We start from the raw sequence: 12,645 nt of genomic DNA, 5'->3' as shown, positions 1-12,645 counted from the left end.
AAGGGCATTTGCATAATCCAGTCTGGAGTTCACAATTGTTCCCACCACGACTGCTATGTCTTCTTTGGGGATAAATGGAATAAGTCTGCGTAGTAGGCGCAGCAGATGGTGAGATCCGCTGACTACTGACCCTATTTGTGCGTCCATTGTCATGTTGGTGTCGAAGATGACCCCAAGACTTTTGACTTTGGTGTTAGGGGTGATGATTTGGCCCAAAATGGGTGGGGGTGTCCAGGTTGTTGCAGGTTGGTTCTTCCGACTGGCGTGAAACAGGAGAAGTTCTGTTTTGGAGCTGTTGAGTTTAAGATAACTCTTAGTCATCCAGTTTTCTATCAAAGAGAGGCCTGTCTCTAGACTGAGATGATGATCCCTTTTGTTGCAGATGCGAAAATACAGTTGTGTGACATCTGCATAGGAGTGATAGAGTAGATTTTGGCTACTGATGATTTCAAAGAGAGGGCGGAGATAGATGTTGAACAGTACCGGCGACAGAGGGGATCCTTGAGGGACTCCGCATGACACGGTGCGTTTTTCAGAAGTGAAAGGTCCCAGTTTCACTATTTGTGATCGGTTTTCCAGAAAAGAGGAGAACCAGAATAGATCACCTTCTGCGACTCTGGCTACTTCTGCTAGCCGAGTCAGTAATAGTTTGTGATTTACCGTGTCGAAAGCTGCGCTTAGGTCCAACAGTACTAGAAGACAAGATTCTCCTTCATCTGCGGCCTCGAGAGCGTCATCCCATATTTTAAGTAGTGCTGTTTCCGTCCCGTATCCAGGACGGAAACCCGATTGGAGTGGATCGAGTAGATTATGGGTATCTAGATGCTGTTGCAGCTGTTGTACCACAACTTTCTCCATTACCTTGGAGAGGACGTTTAGGCCTGTTATGGGGCGACGGCGAGTTGGGTCTTTGGGGTCGAGGGTGGGTTTCTTTAAGATCGGTTGGATTATGCCCTGTTTCAAATGTGCCTTCCCTGAAGGATTGGTTTATAAGCTGCGTGATAGGAGGAGCCAGAATATCAGCACATTCCTTCAGCAGTTTGGTGGGGATGATATTGTAACGGAATGACCCGGGACATCCAGAGACTTTGTGAGGATGGGGGATACTCCTGTGTCAGCGTCACTGATAACTCTTGGGTCTGAGTCCACCCTGTGCCTTTTGGGCATGGGGTGGCAAGGGAATCATAATTCATGTATTACATGAGATAGGACATCAATAATAGTTCATATTGCAGGATCTTGAGAGATTGCAAGATGTTGGCCCAACCAGTCAATAGTGACTCATTTCTAGTGACATGCTAATTGCATCAGGGCTTGGAAGACATTCCATTGTCCTTGTGTAAAGGTGTTGTAACGGACAGGTGTTAATCCCAGGTCTGCTCCCAGAACTCTAATTATGCATACTAAATACTGCTTACGTGTGATAACACTGTCTACAACCTATTGATGCTCAGAGGTGTCAAGCTGTATGCAGAGACGGAGTGGGTGAAGGTGTTTTGTTATGCTGTTGATTAAGGAATGTTAAGTAATTAGCCTTAGTGTGTGATTAGGAGGGTGGAGATCTCATTGTTGCTTTAATGCCTAGTACTATATATAAGACTGAGAAGAAACCATTAAAGTAGTATTACATTTGGAACAAGTACAGAGCTGCGTGTCTCGTCTTGATTCTGGGAAAATGGGACGCCTGCTGGTCTGTCTGTGTGAGATGAGCTGTTGTCGTGGATGGAAGGTCGTAAACGGTGGTGACCGTTACAGATATCATTGGGCGCTGTGCTATTTCGCAGAGTGCCGATGATATTGTTAGTGGTATCGATGGAGATGGGTTTGAGAGTGAACTTTGTTGATTGCGGTGAAATTGTGTGGGTATTGGGGGAATAGTTGAGGGGGGGGGGTTAGAGGGGGTGCTATTTTGCTGAATGCTTTGTCGGATTCCCTCAATTTTATTGATAAAATAGTCCGACAATTCATTGCAGAATTCTTGACTATGTGTGTTGGGGGCTTCAAGACAGACTGGATTCATGGCCTGGGTGACAAGCTTGAAGAGTTCTCGGGGGCGGTTTAGGGCATTGGTGATGACATTTGAAAAGTGATTTTTTTTTGGGCTTTGAAAATTTCTTTATGGTATTTATTTGTTATTGCCTTGTAGATGGCATGGTTTTCCTCGGACGAGCTTCTTTTCCAGGCGGCTTCGGCCCTCCTGCGCTCTTGCTTCAGCAATGACAGCTGGTCGTTAAACCAGCTGGAGTTGTTTAATTACTGGTAACACTAAGCACTGTCACTGTACTAATGACAATGGCTGGGAAGGGTTTAACATCTAGGGGTGTGTGTGCCTAACAAGTGTAATATGTCTTGTTTTTACTTTAATATCTGGATGTTTTTTTTTTTTCTCTCTGTTTTTCAGTGAGAAGAAATAGGCAGATCACTGTTCCCTGTGTTTTTGTGAACGCAGAACTTTGTGTGCGACTCCTTGTGCAGGTGACTGATCTTGTCTCCGTCCGCTTCGGTTGTAGTGGGTGGAGCTTATTTGAACTCTCCTAGAACTCTGCTCCCTTTCCTTGTGCAGGGGGACCGGTCTTGTCTCCGCCCCCTCCTGTTGTAGTGGGTGGAGCCTACTTGGACTCTCCTACAACTCTGCTCTCTCCTTGTGCAGGTGACTGATCTTGTCTCCGTCCGCTTCTGTTGTAGTGGGTGGAGCCTACTTGAACTCTCCTACAACTCTGCTCTCGCCTTATGCAGGGGGACTGATCTTGTCTTCGCCCCCTCCTGTTGTAGTGGGTGGAGCCTACTTGAACTCTCCTACAACTGTGCTCTCTCTCTCCTAGTGCAGGTCGCTGGTCTTGTCTCCACCCCCTCCTGTAGTGGGTGGGGCCTACGTGGGCTCTCCAACAACTCTGCACTCTCTCCTTGTGCAGGAGGACCAGTCTCGTCTCCACCCCCTCTGTAGCTTTCTGCAGGTGGCTGGTCTTGTCTTTGCCCCCTCCTGTAGTAGTGGGTGGGGCCTACGTGGGCTCTCCAACAACTCTGCTCTCTCTCCTTGTGCAGGAGGACCCGTCTCGTCTCCGCCCCCTCTGTAGTTTTCTGCAGGTGGCTGGTCTTGTCTTTGCCCCCTCCTGTAGTAGTGGGTGGGGCCTACGTGGGCTCTCCAACAACTCTGCTCTCTCTCCTTGTGCAGGAGGACCAGTCTCGTCTCCACCCCCTCTGTAGCTTTCTGCAGGTGGCTGGTCTTGTCTTTGCCCCCTCCTGTAGTAGTGGGTGGGGCCTACGTGGGCTCTCCAACAACTCTGCTCTCTCTCCTTGTGCAGGAGGACCCGTCTCGTCTCCGCCCCCTCTGTAGTTTTCTGCAGGTGGCTGGTCTTGTCTCTGCCCCCTACTGTAGTAGTGGGTGGGGCCTACGTGGGCTCTCCAACAACTCTGCTCTCTCTCCTTGTGCAGGAGGACCCGTCTCGTCTCTGCCCCCTCTGTAGTTTTCTGCAGGTGGCTGGTCTTGTCTCTGCCCCCTCCTGTAGTAGTGGGTGGGGCCTACATGGGCTCTCCAACAACTCTGCTCTCTCTCCTTGTGCAGGAGGACCCGTCTCCTCTCCGCCCTCTCTGTAGTCTTCTGCAGGTGGCTGGTCTTGTCTCCGCCCCCTCCTGTAGTAGTGGGTGGTGCCTAAGTGGGCTCTCCAACAAGTCTGCTCTCTCTCCTTGTGCAGGAGGACCCGTCTCATCTCCGCCCCCTCTGTAGTTTTCTGCAGGTGGCTGGTCTTGTCTTTGCCCCCTACTGAAGTAGTGGGTGGCCTCTCCTACAACTCTGCTCTTCTTGTGAAGGGTGATCGGTCGTGTTTCCACCCCCTCCTGTGTTTGCCTGTAGTGGGTGGAGCCTGATGGGCCCCTCCCACAGCTCTTCTCTCTGCACAGGCTATGCACAGCACAGTGATGATGTCACTGCTATTTTTTTTACAATTCAATAGCTGGGTTCAGAGTACATTTATATACTTTGTTGTAACTGACCAATCCCAACCCATTTAAATGAAAGTTTCTGTGCCCGGGGGGTTCTGCTTTAACACCATGAAGCGCGCTCCCGTTGGATGAAGCGAGTTCCGACGATCTTATCCTGAGGCTGCGATGCCTTTTTTTGCGAGGCCCTGTGGCGATCCGAGCCGCTGAATGACAGATACGTGCGGTTCCGAGAGACGTACGGATCCGCGCCAAGCTTTCTTGCCGAGAGGAAAGTGCCCCCGTCCACAAATACACAAACTGTCAGCGCTGCCAACCGCTTAATAACCAATGTGGTTACGCTCTTTCCCGGATACACCCACAAATGCGCCACTTTTTTGGAATCCCGAGTCTTTTACCAGCAGCGGAGGGGAAAGCCATGAAACCAGAAAATGCTTCTACATTATTAATGTCATTCCTGATGGAGATGGGGAAACACGCTGCACAGGCCGAACCATTTATCTCCCCCCCCCTCCTCCTCTACTGTGAAAATGGATGTTCCCCCCCTGACATCCTCTGTTTTTTTTATTGCACGACTAACTTAAATTATTATTATTTTTTTAATCTGTCGTTTTTTTTAAGAATGTACGCAGAAGATAGTTAAACAAACATGGCGTCAAACGGCGCCAAAGTTGGCGATTACAGATCTTGTACGATACTAAAACATTTCAGCATTATGGTACAGAAGGGTTAAGGAGTACAGGAGAGGGGAACTGAAATTATTATTAACAATATACAGAATTTATTTAGCACAGCTCTTTACAATATAAAGGGGGAAGGGTACTGTAACGGGGGGGGGGGGGCGGACCCCAGTTCAGCTGCACGTTTGCAACCCCCTCAGCCGCTACCCCCTTTAGCTGCAGAGGGCAGAAGTGTACACATGACATGGCGCTTTGCATCACGGCTGTAGCAGGACAGGGTTCGACGAACCCCGGGCGCCAGGTCGCATCTTGTGTCTCTGTGCGCCCCCACCGCGCGATCGTGTCGGGCCGCGGCGGCCGGTAATTAAAGTGGTTGTAAACTTGTTTTTATAACTTTTACCTACAGGTAAGCCTATAATAAGGCTTACCTGTAGGTATAAAGAATATCTCCTAAACCTGTACGGTTTAGGAGATATTCCCCCCGCAATGCGCCGCTGATTGCAGCGGCGCATGCGCAGCGGGGATCCTTGGCTAAAGGACCGGCAGCCACCGGACCCCCGACCCGCGGAAAGGCGGGGGCGTACATGTACACCCATCTGCCTGTACGTGCCATTCTGTGGACGTACATATACATGCGGCGGTCGTTAAGCGGTAAGATATGACCAGCGTAAGTCTCCTACGCCGTCGTATCTTAACTGCATATTTACGCTGGCCGCTAGGGGCGTGTACGCCGATTTACGCCTAGAATATGTAAATCAGCTAGATACGCCTATTCACGAACGTACGCCCGGCCGTCGCAGTACAGAGACGCCATTTACGTAAGGCTTTTTCCGGCGTAAAGTTACCCCTGCTATATGAGGCGCAGCCAATGTTAAGTATGGACGTCGGGCCAGCATCGAATTTTCCGTCGATTACGTCGTTTGCGTAAGTCGTTCGCGAATAGGGCTGTGCGTCATTTACGTAGAAAGCATTGGCTTTTTGCGGGTTAATTTGGAGCATGCACACTGGGATACTTTCACGGACAGCGCATGCGCCGTTCGGAAAAAGCGTCATTTACGTGGGGTCACAATAAATTTACATAAAACACGCCCACATCTTCCACATTTGAATTAGGCGGGCTTACGCTGGCCTATTTACGCTACGCCGCCGCAACTTACGGAGAAAGTGCTTTTTGAATACGGCACTTGCCTGTCAAAGTTGCGGAGGCGTAGCGTAAATAGGATACGTTACGCCCGCACACAAATACGCGCTCCCTACCTGAGTCTACCCCATACAGTACATTCACATCGGTCCCTGCCCTCAAGGAGCTTACAATCTAAGGTCCCCAACATTCATACACATACTAGGGCCGTATTAGACAGGATGCTATTAACCGACCAACATGTCTTTGGCATGTGAGAGGAAACCTACGCAGGCACAGGGAGGACATGCAAACTCCATGCAGATGGTGTCATGGTTGGGATTTCGAACAAGCGACCCTTTTTGTTGCTAGGCGGAAGTGCTAACCACATAACCACTGTGCCCTTATAGATAACAAACATGTTATATTTGTATGATTTGTGTAATGGTTTTGGACAGAACCTCCTCTTCTGGGTCCCGCCTGCACTCTTGGCTCCTCCTCTTCTCCAAATGGCCCCATAGCAACCTACAGGGGCACTTGTGCGTCCCGATCGGACCCCCGACCCGCGGAAAGGCGGGGACGTACATGTACGCCCATATACCTGTATGTGCCATTCTGTGGAGGTACATATACATGTGGCGGTCGTTAAGCGGTTAAGATACGACCAGCGTAAGTCTCCTACGCCGCCGTATCTTAACTTCATATTTACGCTGGCCGCTAGGGGCGTGTATGCCGATTTACGCCTAGAATATGTAAATCAGCTAGATACGCCTATTCACGAACGTATGCCCGGCTGTCGCAGTTCAGATACGCCGTTTACGTAAGGCTTTTTCCGGCGTAAAGTTACCCCTGAGCCAGGCTGTGTGTGTCCACTGATATACACATTGCGGCGTGGCACCGCCCACAAACATTCTCCTTACTGGTTTTGACTGACCGCAAACGGGAGCCAGCTTCTAGTGTAGGGGTCCCAAACTGGAGGCCCTTCAGCTGTTGTGAAACTACAAGTCCCATCATGCCTCTGCCTGTGGGAGTCATGCTGGTAACTGTCAGCCTTGCAATGCCTCATGGGACTTGTAGTTTCGCAAAAGCTGGAGGGCCACCAGTTTGAGAGCCCTGGACTAGTGAGGCGAGGAAGAGGATAGAGGAGCTGCAGAAGATGCACAGCGCTGGATCGCGAGTAGTCTCAGGTTAGTATTTAAAGCGGTAGTAAACCAATGATTTTTTTTTTTAACCTGCAAGGCAAAGTTATAATGTGCTAGTATGCATCGCATACTAGCAAATTATGTGAAACTTACCTTATAACAATGCCCTTCCAGTGGCGAGTTTTCACCGCTGGCAGGGCTCCCACCTTCACCCTTCTTCCTTCCGGGTTCGCAGACTCCGGCATGTATGAGTGGCTGGTGCTGCGATGACGTCATGCGGAAGCCACAATTTACTGACTGCCATATTCGAGGCTTTGGGTATATTTTTATATCCTTTTCCATCTTTGTAAAGTTTCATTACCTTGTTACGCAGGTCTTTTGACTGTTCTTTTCTGCCTCCTCATGGCTTAGAATCTAGCCTGTCCTTGTGAGAGCGAACAGACTCATTGGGGTGGATTCAGTAAGCAATTGCGTCTGCGTATCCATAGTTACGTAGCGCAATTGCTTAGTTGCGCCGGCGTAACGACTTTTCTGAATTCAGAAAGCTCGTTACGCCGACTGCAGCCTAAGATATGACTGGCATAAGGCTCTTATGCCGTCATATCGTAGGCTGCATTCTTACAATGGCCGCTAGGTGGCGTTCCCGTAGTGGTCAGCGTAGAGTATGCAAATTGCATACTCACGCCGATTCACAACCCTACGCGAGCCCTGCGTACGCAGTTTACGTCGTTTGCGTTCGTCGGGTTCCGTGTAAGGCTGCTCCTGCTATTAGCAGGGGCAGCCAATGCTAAGTATACCCATCGTTCCCGCGTCGCGATGTTTGAAAATTACGTCGTTTGCGTAAGTGAATCGTGAATGGCGCTGGACGGCATTTACGTTCACGTTAAAGCAAATGACGTCCTTGCGACGTCATTTGCCGCAATGCACGTCGGGAAAGTTTCCCGACGGAGCATGCGCACTACGTTCGGCGCCGGAACGCGCCTAATTTAAATGATCCACGCCCCCTACGGGATCATTTAAATTACGCGCGCTTACGCCGGCCATTTTTACGGAGCGCCTCCGCAAATTACAGAGCTACTGCTTCCTGAATCAAGCGTAGCGCAAGTAATTTACCGAGGCGTAGCGTAAAAACGTAACGCTGCGCCTCCGTAAGAAGTGCGCAGCAGTACCTGAATCTACCCCACTGACTGTTTATACACAGACACTAATTGTGATTTAAAAAGCCACAAATGTGGGAAATTAACCTTTTAATTGCCATTTCAACCCGTGTTTGCGCCGCCTTCTGTGTCTGTACCAAGGCCAAACATTCCAGGGTGTGTACACTTTTTATCAGGGGCAGCTTTATGCAGTGGACTGTCCCGTAATCATCACACCCATATCCCCCCTGCAGCTTTATGCAGTGGACTGTCCTGTAAATCATAACACCCATAGCCCCCCTGGGGCCTTGTGCAGTGGACTGTTCCAAACATCATCACGCCCATAGCCCCTCTGCGGCTTTATGCAGTGGACTGTCCTGTAAATCATCACACCAATAGACCCCCTGCAGGTTTGTGCTGTGGACTGTCCCAGAAATCATCACACCCATATCCCCCCCGCGGCCTTGTGCAGTGGACTATCCCGTAATCATCACACCCATAGCCCCTCTGCGGGCTTGTGCAGTGGACTGTCCCAGACATCATCACACCCATATCCCCCCTGCGGCCTTGTGCAGTGGACTGTCCCGGACATCATCACGCCCATAGCCCCCCTGCAGCCTTGTGCAGTGGATTGTCCCGGACATCATCACGCCCATAGCCGCCTCCCTGCGGCCTTGTGCAGTTTACTGTCCCGAAATCATCACACCCATATCCCCCCCGCGGCCTTGTGCAGTGGACTATCCCGTAATCATCACACCCATAGCCCCTCTGCGGGCTTGTGCAGTGGACTGTCCCAGACATCATCACACCCATATCCCCCCTGCGGCCTTGTGCAGTGGACTGTCCCGGACATCATCACGCCCATAGCCCCCCTGCAGCCTTGTGCAGTGGATTGTCCCGGACATCATCACGCCCATAGCCGCCTCCCTGCGGCCTTGTGCAGTTTACTGTCCCGAAATCATCACACCCATAGCACCCCTGCGGGCTTGTGCAGTGGACTGTCCCGTAAATCATCACACCCATAGCCCCCCCTGGGGCCTTGTGCAGTGGACTGTCCCAGACATCATCACACCCATAGCCCCCCTGCCGTCTTGTACTGTGGACTGTCCTGGACATCATCACACACATAGCCCCCCTGCGGCCTTGAGCAGTGGACTGTCCCAGACATCATCACACCCATAGCCCCCCTGCGGTCTTGGTGGACTGTTCCTGATGACATCAAGCCTGCTCTGGATGTGAGGACATCAGGAACAGTCCCTCGCTGGATCGTGGGGGAGTGTCGTTTGCCGGCGGAGTGGAGGATTAGGTGAGTATATGCTTACTAGTCTTTCTAGTCTCTCCTGGATAAAATGAGTAGTTGACCTGTGCAGTGTAAGCACAGTCCCACTAGTTTGGATTTTTTTTTTTGCCCGGAGTTGGGTTTTAACAAGAGCAAACCCCACCCCCCTTTTTTTTTTGTAGGGTTTAGCAACAGTAAAATGTTCACTTAAGGACTCGCTCACATTGGCATACTTCTGTACACCCCTGTGAATGCCCGTCTTCGCCCACATGTGACACACAGGTCTCATTCATATCTATTGGAACGCAGCGGCTGCACGCACACAGCTTCTCCCAATTTGACACCTCTGCGGGTCCACACCGTCTGCGTTGGGGGACACACACCGGCACTGCGGTCATATTGGGACCAGCGGCGGCACAAACCATCTGTGTTGGTGGCGATCCGCGGCGGTCACTGCGTCCCGAAAGACGCAAATGAGACGGCCTGCAATGTGGACGTTACTGTGGGAATACTTGGGCAGATCTGCCCATTACAGCAATTGTTACCTTTCGGAGCTCCTGGGCTTCCGACTCCGAGACTTCCTGATCCTGGATGACGGCCCCTGCCTGTTCTCCTGCAGTGGGCCCCGATCTCACTATCGTATCCAGCAGCCAGGAATCTGAAAGAGAGGAATATAGAACGGTCACTTGTCGCCATCTGGTGTACAAGATGAATAATGCACCACAGTTTACCATACCTAATAGTGTCCCGTTTATTTCAAGTGATTGTAAAGGTTATTTTTTTAGTTTTGTTTTTTAAATAACAAACATGTTATACTTACCTGCTATGTGCAAGGGTTTAGCACAGAGCGGCACGATCCTCCTTTTTTGGGGTCCCCCTGATGTGCTCCTGGCCCCTCCTCTTCATTGGGTGCCCCCACGAACAGTGCGGGGGCGCTCCCGAGTCCTGCTGCTGCTGCGTCTATTGACCCTGCCCCCCGTCACTGGATTTGATTGACAGCAGCAAAAGCCAATGAGGACCCGAGAAAGCGGGCTCATGCTCGTTGCTGGAATGATCAGGTTCAGGTCAGTAAAAGGGGGCATCTGGGGGGCAGCTGGTTTTTCACCTTACTGCATAGAATGCATTAACCTCCTGGCATCCGCGAGATAGCTGAATGACGGCCACAGCGCGGACCTACATTCCCGGGAAGCCGTCATATGTGCTGCGTCGCCATTAGAGGTCGACTGAAATGGGTTTTTCTCTGGCCGATGCCGATATTTAGAAATCGGGGCGGCCGATACATGATGCCGATTTTTGCGGCCGATATTTTAGGCCGATTTTTTTATTTTTTTTGGTGGCACTGGCTCGTGGCACTGGATGCCACTAATTGGCACTGAAAGACGGCACTGGCAGAAGGCACTGATTGGCAGGTGGCACTTATTGGCACTGGCAGGTTGCACTGGATGGCACTGAAAGATGGTACTAGCAGATGGCACCGATTGGCAGGTGGCACTAATTGACACTGGCAGGTGGCACTGATTGGCAGATGGCACTGGTTGGCACCGATTGGCATGTGGCAGGTGGCACTAACAGGTGACACTGGCAAGTGGCACTGACTGGCAGGTGGCACTAATTGGCACTGGATGGTAATAGTTAGCACTGGCAGATGGCACTGGTTGGCATTGGAAGGTGGCACTGATGGCTTTAGTTGGCACTGGATGGCACTGGCAGGTGGCACTGGATGGTGACACTGGTATTGGCACTGGATGGCACTGGCAGGTGGCACTGGATGGTGACACTGGTATTGGCACTGGATGGTGGCACTGGTATTGGCACTGGATAGAAGGTGGCACTAATTGGCACTGGATGGTGGCACTGGTATTGGCACTGGATAGAAGGTGGCACTAATTGGCACTGGATGGTGGCACTGGTATTGGCACTGGCAGGTGGCACTAATTGGCACTGGCAGATGGCACTGGTGCAAAAAAAAATTGTGACACCACGCTCAGTACAGACCCCCTCTCCCTCCAGTATAGACACCCTCCCCCTCCTCAGTACAGACCCCCCCCCTGTAGTACAGACACCAGAGAGCGGTGTCTGTCCCACGAGTGCGGCCCCTCCTCCTCTGTGGGTGTAAACAGAGAGGAGGGCCGCCGCGCTGGGTGTACCAAGATGGCTGCGGCTCCGGAGCGAAGCCGTGGCCTTTCCTGATGCTGTGACCGCGGCGGCAATCCGCAGATTGTCACCGCAGTCACAGCATCAGGAAAGGCCGCGGCTTCGGCCTAGCTCGGAAGCCGCGGCACCGCTAGTGGCCATGTTAAATATCGGTCAAAACGGCACAAATATCGGCCGACCTCTAGTCGCCATCTTGGTCCTTCTCAGTCATCGGAAGCCTGTTGCCTCTTGTAGGTTGAGGCAGCCGGCCTCTGAGGATGATTGTCGGGAGTCTGCAGCCTCCTGGGATATGTATTGTGGAATATTCCAGGAGGCTGAGACAGCTAAGGCTGGGGAAAAAAATCGATTTGAATCTTGAATCGAGTTGGGAGGTCAAATCGATTAAAATTTTGACCAAATCTATTTTTTTCGATTTTTTTTTTTCCATAGGACCGGCGCTCCGCGAACTAGGCCGAAGCCGCAGCCTCGGCTAAAAAACCCTGCCCGCAGCTTGCCGCGATCCTGGGAAAAGGCTGCGAAGACGGACATTGCGGACTAGGCCGAAGCCGTGGCCTTTTCCCAGGATCGCGGCGAGCTGCGGGCAAAAGTTTTTTATGCGAGGCCGCGGCTTCGGCCTACTCCGCGGCCTTTTCCAGGATCGCGGCGAGCTGCGGGCAAAGGTTTTTTAGGCGAGAGCTGGATAGCTGAAGTTCAAACTGCACACACAGCTGAGTGAGTAAAAAAATAACCATCAATCGTCCTCCGTGGTCTGGAACTCAAAGCAAGGTTTCACTTTCATGGGGTGAGGATGGTCATGAGAAAAGTGAGGGATCCGCCCAAAACTACATGGGAGGAGCTTGTGAATGATCTCCAAGGCAGTTGGGACCACAGTCACCAAACCATTAGTAATACAATACACCGCCATGAATTGAAATCCTGCAGCCCCCGCAAGGTCCTCCTCAGGAAGACACACGTACAGCCCGTCTGAAGCTTGCCAATGAACATCTAAAATCAGTGGTCTCCAAACTGTGGCCTTGGGGCCAGGATGCCGCCCATTCTTGCCTTTATCTGGCCCTTGGAGCACTATTCCTCCCACTGACATTAATCATGGGGCATAATTCCTCCCACTGACACCAATGATAGGTCACTATTCCTCCCACTGACACCAATGATGGGACACTATTCCTCCCACTGACACCAATGATGGGTCACTATTCCT

At 51.3% G+C, this 12,645-nt stretch overlaps 1 protein-coding gene across 1 annotated transcript in view; it reads right to left on the bottom strand.

Annotated features, from left to right (window-relative positions):
- Positions 1 to 12,645, bottom strand: part of SNAP47 (synaptosome associated protein 47) — a 71,819-nt gene that overhangs the window by 21,354 nt on the left and 37,820 nt on the right. The window contains exon 4 of the mRNA XM_040352182.1: positions 9,839 to 9,951. Coding sequence (XP_040208116.1) covers positions 9,839 to 9,951 — 113 coding nt within the window. The remainder of the gene's footprint in view (positions 1 to 9,838; positions 9,952 to 12,645) is intronic.

This window comes from Rana temporaria, chromosome 5 (assembly GCF_905171775.1).
Source record: "Rana temporaria chromosome 5, aRanTem1.1, whole genome shotgun sequence".
In the NCBI taxonomy this organism is placed as follows: Eukaryota; Metazoa; Chordata; class Amphibia; order Anura; family Ranidae; genus Rana; species Rana temporaria.
The sequence above is the reverse complement of the archived record's forward strand: the minus strand, read 5'-3'. Positions and strand labels throughout refer to the sequence as shown.